The sequence below is a fragment of the Procambarus clarkii genome, chromosome 67 (genome assembly GCF_040958095.1).
Source record: "Procambarus clarkii isolate CNS0578487 chromosome 67, FALCON_Pclarkii_2.0, whole genome shotgun sequence".
NCBI lineage: Eukaryota > Metazoa > Arthropoda > Malacostraca > Decapoda > Cambaridae > Procambarus > Procambarus clarkii.
Genome location: NC_091216.1, coordinates 4510367 through 4518983, shown reverse-complemented (window position 1 = coordinate 4518983; position 8617 = coordinate 4510367). Strand labels below are relative to the sequence as shown.

At 50.4% G+C, this 8617-nt stretch overlaps 2 protein-coding genes across 2 annotated transcripts in view; one reads left to right on the top strand and one right to left on the bottom strand.

Moving 5' to 3' along the window:
- Positions 1-1794: 1794 nt before the first annotated feature.
- Positions 1795-8324, bottom strand: LOC138355513 (uncharacterized). Its single transcript, XM_069310711.1, has 2 exons — positions 8217-8324; positions 1795-2484 (listed from the first exon to the last, which is right to left on the bottom strand). Exons 1-2 carry the CDS (start codon positions 8322-8324, stop codon positions 1795-1797), a joined length of 798 nt encoding a protein of 265 aa, XP_069166812.1.
- LOC138355512 (uncharacterized) overlaps positions 2387-8617 on the top strand; it is a 79981-nt gene continuing 73750 nt past the window's right edge. The window contains exon 1 of the mRNA XM_069310710.1: positions 2387-2609. The gene's annotated coding sequence lies outside the window, so the exon portion shown is untranslated. The remainder of the gene's footprint in view (positions 2610-8617) is intronic.

Genomic DNA, 8617 nt, shown 5'->3' with positions numbered 1-8617 from the left:
TAGTCTGTTCTCCTGCTTCCATCCCTCCGTCTTTGCTCAGTTTACCCATGCCCCCTAACCCTGACTTTGCTGACCCTGATCCCGACCCTGATATTCTTTAACGTGCTGTGTTGCTCTTTCGCCTTTGTTTCTTCCTTGTTCTCTGTTGTTGTCCTTTCTCTTCTCGTCGATGTCTATTCTTCAATGGAAAGTTCGAGGTTATTATGCCAATTTCCTCGAACTCTAACTTCTGATTTTGCGGTTTTCGCCCCTTTGTATCTGTCTCCAGGAACCGATGCCTGGTGCTCGTCCTGGTCGTTTTCGTGGCTATTCCTTTCTCCCCCCCCCCCCCCAGCTGTTGCTGGGGCTTCTAATTCTTCTGCTCTCTCTATTCGCTCTGATGTTCCCTTTGTCCCCTTACTTTTTCCTTCGCCTCTCCATTGTTCTGCTGCTCGTATCTTTGTGGGGAAATGGTACACAGTTTGTTCCATTTAGCTTTCTCTTCCTGATCTGAAACACCTCCTGGATTCCTTACCGGAGCCTGTGCTCCTGCTGGGTGATTTCAATTGTCGTCATTCTCTTTGGGGTGATGTTCTGATGAATAACCGAGGTCGCCTTCTTGAGCCGTTTATCCTCTCTTCTTCCCTGTCTTCCCAACACTGCAGACGGTGTTGGCTACTCTGTTGTTTTTCCTGATCGCACTTATATGTTTCGCTTACCTCTGGAGACTAGCAACTCCACAGCGGACCTTTATGCTATTCTCTATGCTCTTCGTCTCCTGCTTTCTCGTTGTCACTCTTCCTTTGTAGTTGTTGTTGACTCTCATAGTGCCCTCATGGCTCTCCGGTCCTTTAATCCGGTTCATCCCGCAGTTGTCGAGATCCAGCATTGGCTGTTTCTTGTTCACAGTAAATTTAAGTCGGTTGAGTTTTGTTGGATTCCCAGCCATATTGGTGTCTTTAAATGAGCGTGTGGATGCTGCCGCCAAGGAAGCTGTCCGCTTTTGTCCCATCTCTCGTAAAGTTATTCCATATTCCGACTTTTACCCGGTTATCCATTCTTCCATCCTTACCCGTTGGCAGGCTTCTTGGTCGTCTGTTACTGGTAACAAACTACGTACTCTTAAATGTTGTGTTTCCTCTTGGCTGTCCTCCTACCACCGTAACCGGCGATGGGAAACAGCTCTGGCGAGGTTGCATATTGGCCATACTTGCTTAATCCATGGTCACTTGATGGAGCGCCGCCCTGCTCCTTATTGTCCTAATTGCATTGTCCCTCTTACATTCGTGCATGTCCTTCTTGAATGTCCCGACTTCCACGACGAGCGTGTGTCTTGCTTTCCGACCGCCCCTCGCGGTCACCTGTCCCTCAATAGAATTCTTGGTGACTCGGATACTTTTGATATCGTTCGCCTTATGCGTTTTTGTTCTCGTATTGGCATCCTTGGTGATATTTAGCGCCCTCTAATTATTCCGCACATTTGATGGTGCTACATAGCCTTCCCAGTTTGGTGCCTTCTTTTGATAATTATTTACTTACTTACCAGTGTATACTGGTTCGCCAGAGCATACCAGTGTATACTGGTGCACCAGAGCATACCAGTGTATACTGGTGCGCCAGAGCATACCAGTGTATACTGGTGCGCTAGCGCATACCAGTGTATACTGGTGCGCCAGAGCATACCAGTGTATCCTTGTGTGCCAGAGAATTCACTTGAACAATATTTTACACTGATCATACACACACAAACGAGTATACTAAATTATATATACATGCACTAGAATATACTCTAGTTTACACATGTAGTGCACATATTTACACCTGCAGAAGAGCACGCGGGGGAGAGCACACGGGGGAGAGCACACTGAGGAGAGCACACGGGGGAGAGCACACGGGGGAGGGCACGCGGGGGAGGGCACGCGGGGGAGAGCACACGGGGGAGAGCACACAGGGGAGAGCACACGGGGGAGGGCACACGGGGAAGAGCACACGAGGAAGAGCACACGGGGGAGAGCACACGGGGGAGGGCACGCGGGGGAGGGCACGCGGGGGAGAGCACGCGGGGGAGAGCACGCGGGGGAGAGCACACGGAGGAGAGCACACGAGGAAGAGCACACAGGGGAGAGCACACGGGGGAGGGCACGCGGGGGAGAGCACGCGGGGGAGAGCACGCGGGGGAGAGCACGTGACGGAGAGCACGCGGGGGAGAGCACGCGGAGGAGGGCACACGGGGGAGGGCACACGGAGGAGGGCACATGGGGGAGAGCACACGGGGGAGGGCACACGGGGGAGACCACACGGGGGAGGGCACACGGAGGAGGGCACACGGGGGAGAGCACGCGGGGGAGGGTACACGGGGAAGGGTACACGGGGGAGAGCACGCGGAGGAGGGCAGAGAGCATAAGAGCTGTGACCGTCCACAGGAGGGTGTGAGGGCCAGCCACTACCCTGTGAGCCGCAGTGTTCAGTCAGAGGGTCGCTGTGCTCCGCCGTCGGCGCCTGCGTCTGCCGCCAGGGTCTGCGGCCCCTCTACTCCGAGAAGCAGCGCTTCCGTCTCACCAGCTGCGTCCCTGTCCGCAACCTGTCCTTCCCCCTGCCTCAGCCTCTGTCCGGGGCCAAGTACCTGCCAGGTGAGTCAGTCTCCGGTGCCAAGTACCTGCCAGGTGAGTAGTCTCCAGAGTGTTGTGACTGGAGATCTTTGATAAGTATTTGTATTTGTATTAATATTATATTAATATTTGTTTTGTATGACTATTGTGTTGTTAGCCGTTGTTGTGAGCTAGGGTCGTGAGTCAGTAGCCCATGTGGTGAATGGTGTGAGTCAGTAGTGCATGTGGTGACTGGTGAGAGTCAGTAGCCCATGTGGTGACTGGTGTGAGTCAGTAGCCCATGTGGTGACTTGTGTGAGTCAGTAGCCCATGTGGTGAATTGTGTGAGTCAGTAGCCCATGTGGTAACTGTTGTGAGTCAGTAGCCCATGTGGTGACTGGTGTGAGTAAGTAGCCCATGTGGTGACTGGTGAGAGTCAGTAGCCCATGTGGTGACTGGTGTGAGTCAGTAGCCCATGTGGTGACTGTTGTGAGTCAGTAGCCCATGTGGTGACTGGTGTGAGTAAGTAGCCCATGTGGTGACTGGTGTGAGTAAGTAGCCCATGTGGTGACTGGTGAGAGTCAGTAGCCCATGTGGTGACTGGTGTGAGTCAGTAGTCCATGTGGTGACTGGTGTCAGTGTAACAAGAGAGCAGTACATAGTACAGCATGAACAAGCCACGTGGAGGATGAACAAACCACAGGCGCTAGTCAGGCGGCGGCAGACAATGTAAAAGTTACACCTCTGTACAAGTTAGCCATAGTCAGGTCAACGGTCATCGAATTACGAAGAGGTTAGAGTTGATGCCGTCATGATAATCTTCAGGGATTAACCCCTAAACATCAAATGCAAAACCCTCATGTTCAGCTGGGGAGCAAGAGATCATGCTACAGAGTCAGTTGAGTGGGCGCAGCCCAGTAGGGAGGTGTGTGTGTGGACTCGGGGAAGGAACATCATCTCCAGGAAAACTATGGAACAACATACGAGTAAGTACGGCTCTCTTGTACTAAAGCACCTCATTCAGTACCCTTGGCCTCTAGCAGGGAATATAGTTAGGGAGTGTCTTATTTAATTATTTCAAATAAAGTCATATATTAAGTGTTATAAAATGTGTATTAATGGTTCCTTGCCTTAGTGATATTGGGCCTACCGTCCCCTATGTCCCAGTGACCTAGTGTTCTTAATTATCCAGTACTCCTCTCCCCCGTTCGTCTTCCATGTTGAGGTGTTAGTATTGGGTGTGTCCCGCCTTATTCTTGTGTACACTATAGTTCCCAAGTGGTCAGAATTATTCGAGTGTCAGGCCAGGATCCTTGTACCGTTCAATTGTCCCCTACACCTGTCCTGGTAGGTTATTCCATCTGCAAGACCTACGAACCTCACTCCGGTCCCCTGTCCGGTAACTCAGGGTGGTGGCAGCGTCACTCGGTAACTCATGCGATAGGCTGTGACTACGATTATCTCTATCTTTCTGTCTCACTCTCCCTCACTTGTGTCTCACTCTCCCTCGCCCTCACTCGCTCTCGTTCTCCCTCCCTTGCTCTCGTTCTCGCTCTGCCTCACTCTTCCTCTCTCTCCCTCTCTCTATCCTCTGTTTACTGGTTTATGTCTTCGTATGACGGCCCGAGTGTTAACATCTTACATGATCGATAGCATCTGTTATTACTGGTGAGAGTCAGTAGCCCATGTGGTGACTGGTGTGAGTCAGTAGCCCATGTGGTGACTGGTGTGAGTCAGTAGCCCATATGGTGACTGGCGTGAGTCAGCAGCCCATGTGGTGACTGTTGAGAGTCAGCAGCCCATGTGGTGACTGGTGTGAGTCAGTAGCCCATGTGGTGACTGGTGTGAGTCAGCAGCCCATGTGGTGACTGTTGAGAGTCAGCAGCCCATGTGGTGACTGGTGTGAGTCAGTAGCCCATATGGTGACTGGCGTGAGTCAGTAGCCCATGTGGTGACTGGTGAGAGTCAGTAGCCCATATGGTGACTGGCGTGAGTCAGTAGCCCATGTGGTGACTGGTGTGAGTCAGTAGCCCATGTGGTGACTGGTGTGAGTCAGTAGCCCATGTGATGACTGGTGTGAGTCAGTAGCCCATTTGGTGACTGGCATGAGTCAGTAGCCCATGTGGTGACTGGTGTGAGTCAGCAGTCCATGATGTGACTGGTGTGAGTCAGTAGCTCATTTGGTAACTGGTGTGAGTCAGTAACCCCTGTGGTGACTGGTGTGAGTCAGTAGCCCATGTGGTGACTGGTGTGAGTCAGTAGCCCATGTGATGACTGGTGTGAGTCAGTAGCCCATTTGGTGACTGGCATGAGTCAGTAGCCCATGTGGTGACTGGTGTGAGTCAGCAGTCCATGATGTGACTGGTGTGAGTCAGTAGCTCATTTGGTAACTGGTGTGAGTCAGTAACCCCTGTGGTGACTGGTATGAGTCAGTTGTCCACGTGGTGACTGGTATGAGTCAGTTGTCCACGTGGTGACTGGTATGAGTCAGTTGTCCACGTGGTGACTGGTATGAGTCAGTTGTCCACGTGGTGACTGGTATGAGTCAGTTGTCCACGTGGTGACTGGTATGAGTCAGTAACCCCTGTGGTGACTGGTATGAGTCAGTTGTCCACGTGGTGACTGGTATGAGTCAGTTGTCCACGTGGTGACTGGTATGAGTCAGTTGTCCACGTGGTGACTGGTCTGAGTCAGTTGTCCACGTGGTGACTGGTCTGAGTCAGTTGTCCACGTGGTGACTGGTCTGAGTCAGTTGTCCACGTGGTGACTGGTCTGAGTCAGTTGTCCACGTGGTGACTGGTCTGAGTCAGTTGTCCACGTGGTGACTGGTCTGAGTCAGTTGTCCACGTGGTGACTGGTCTGAGTCAGTTGTCCACGTGATGACTGGTCTGAGTCAGTTGTCCACGTGGTGACTGGTCTGAGTCAGTTGTCCACGTGGTGACTGGTCTGAGTCAGTTGTCCACGTGGTGACTGGTCTGAGTCAGTTGTCCACGTGGTGACTGGTCTGAGTCAGTTGTCCACGTGGTGACTGGTCTGAGTCAGTTGTCCACGTGGTGACTGGTATGAGTCAGTTGTCCACGTGGTGACTGGTCTGAGTCAGTTGTCCACGTGGTGACTGGTCTGAGTCAGTTGTCCACGTGGTGACTGGTATGAGTCAGTTGTCCACGTGGTGATTGTTATGAGTCAGTTGTCCACGTGGTGACTGGTATGAGTCAGTTGTCCACGTGGTGACTGGTATGAGTCAGTTGTCCACGTGGTGATTGGTATGAGTCAGTTGTCCACGTGGTGACTGGTATGAGTCTGTGGCCGCTATTATGAGTATGAGTGTATGGTCAACTTTGTTTAGTTATGTCATTGTGATGATATTTACTATGAGTACATACTTCTACTGCTGTCTTATTTAACGAGTTCAAATTATGAGTTTGTGGGCGCTTGCTTCAGCTGCAGCCTATCATCATCTGAGACCATTATATCATAATACTCGATCTGCTGACATCTCTTAGTTTGAATAGTTTGTTGGTAACATCACTTGGGCTTATAGTCTCTCCGTCATCCATAACACTGACCCCTCTTCTGAGGTGTTCTCTCACAAGTTGCACATTAAACACAGATTCTTGTTAAAATGAGCAGAGGGTAAAGTATAGTTAGGTAATATAGCATGGGAGGTGTGTGGTGTTTGTCACCTCTACAACCCGTTTATTTAAACTGTGACAGTCTGGGACCCGTCTCTGTCATAATATTTTAGTTTTTCATCTGGTAGAAGATAAACATCAGAAACTCAAGCAGTCAATAAACACGGTCCACCTTCGGAAGGTTAAATTGGCGTCCGCCGGTCTTACCACATCACTCGCCCTATGATACCAGATCTCTTATCATTCCTGATCAAACTCTATAATTATTCATTTAACCGTACTCCCTTAGTTGGTTATATAAATGACTACATTTTTATTCACAAAAGATTCCCATACAATATTATAATTGTGTATATATTACACAATAAATCTCCAATTCTAGATACTAGTTTCCTTGACGGAGTGATATTAGCAATACGCGACCTCTCAGCTGCAGGTTTCTTTCAGGAAATGTTTCCTCTATTACATTTATGTAGCTTTCTCTCTCTCTAAGCTTAATCTCCTCCTCGCTTTCCAGCCCGTTGTCGACGTGAGGGGGACAGATGAGCGGCTGCCGGGGTGTGATGCTCCATGTGGCGGTCGTCTGTTTTTTGGAAGTCTCATGCTCCTGCTGCCGTCTTCATTAATTTTGCTAGAAGCTATTTTCTCTTCCTTCTTTTTAATTTTTACTGCTCTCACTTCTCCTTTCAAATTGTCGTTTCCCGCTGACCTTTTGCCATTCTTGATTATTCTTTCAGACTTCTGCTGTTTTGACGCCCGGGTGTTTGAGGAGGCACACTCACTCACCTGTAGAACTGTGGTACCCGACGTTGCGAGCGAGGGGACGCATTTATTTGTCAATCCTCGTCTTTGTTACTGAACCCGATCTCGTCGGACTGACAGTTCTTAAGGTGGGGATTGCAGGGCATATACTCTCGATGCACCCTTCGCGGGGGGGGGGGGGCATCTTGTTTTGTGTCCTATCCTCTAATAGTGGCTCCATGGTGGGTATGGGGCTTATTCGTGAATAATTTTCTTACCTGCTCGTTATTATGCCGATTACTGACCTTTTTTTACTCCCCAGTCTCGTGGGGTGGGTGACCAACCCTGAGTTAGACTGTGTTGGAAGACCAGGCTCTCTAGCTCCTGCTTCATTTGGCCCTGACCATGTTTCTTTTCGGACTCTCAGGACTACCTTTCTCTGCTTCCCTCCCACCTCTGTAGTGGGGTTGAAACCCAAGCCCCCAGTGGTGATGACCTCATCACCTGGCATGGCTCCGTCTCTAGTTGTCACAACTACGCCGTTTACCTCCACTCTTACTGGGGTTGCTCTGCGTCGTCACCTCCGCATTTGCTCGCGCTTGATTCCTTCACATTCTGCTTTGCAGTCTTTGTTTGGTCCTGCTATATTGACTAATTATTTTGATCTTAGTCATGTTGACCCACTCGTCCTGATTATTTATTTCTCCATAAGCACCTTGTTGATTCTGTGTATGCGTTGGTCACCTTTAACCTCACCCATACTGGTTCCCATGTTGTTGCAGCCCCTTCTCAAGAAGCGGCTGCCCGATTGGCTTTGTTGTCGTGCATAGGGGAGGCTCTTGTCCGAATCTTCAAAAATGCCTGATTGAGTGCTGACATTGGTACAATTCTTCTCCTGCACCATGACTGGTGACAGGGAACTTAAAGACTGCCATGAAGATATTAAGTACATCAATGAGGCCCATGGCCATTCTTTCCTCCAGGTAGATACCTTCACTCGACCCCCTCGTGGTTGTCGCCGAGAGCCACTTCACGTTGTGAAGGTCACGTTTGATGGTATGTCCCTTCCCTCATCATTCATTCTTGCTGATGCAGCTATACTCCGTTCAAGAGTACATCCCTCTCCTCGCCTTTGCGGCAGGTGCTGGAGATTTGGGCATGGTCCCTTCAGGTGCACTAGTGAGGTCGCTCTCTGCTCCTTGTGTGGAACCTCTGGTCATTCCAAGAAGGAGTGCACTTCTTCCCAGTCTCTCGCGTGAATTGTGGTGACACCCACCTTGCCTCCTCCCTCACATGTGTTCGTTGCAAATTTGAGGAAGCCATCCTCAATTTGAAGCATTGTGAACATTTGTCTTTTCCTGAGGATAGGCGCCAGGATCACCATCTTCCCTCTTTTTCTAGCATGTCTTATGTTCGTATGTTGCATGCCCCCTTCTTTGCATCCTCTCCCACTTTCTCAGTTTCACAACCGTTTTGGGGCCTTGGACCATGATACCTTCCCCACCACCTCGTCTGCTCCGTCTGCTCGGAGCAGACGGAGCAGTTTCCTTTCTTCCTTCCTGTTCTTCGTAGTCTCCCATGCCCTCCTTCCCTTCTCGCCCCTCTCCTTCTGAACCTTCCCCTCTGTCTGATGGTGCTCCTCGCCGCCTGTCTGTTCAGGCCGTTGCCCAACCTCCT

Bases quoted from the DNA above. Each gene is read 5' to 3' on its own strand.
- LOC138355513 (XM_069310711.1), bottom strand. From the start codon at position 8,324: ATGGTGATCCTGGCGCCTATCCTCAGGAAAAGACAAATGTTCACAATG. The intron at 2,485-8,216 runs GTGGGTGTCACC...CCCTGGCGGCAG, and splicing joins CATGTGAGGGAGGAGGCAAG to ACGCAGGCGCCGACGGCGGA.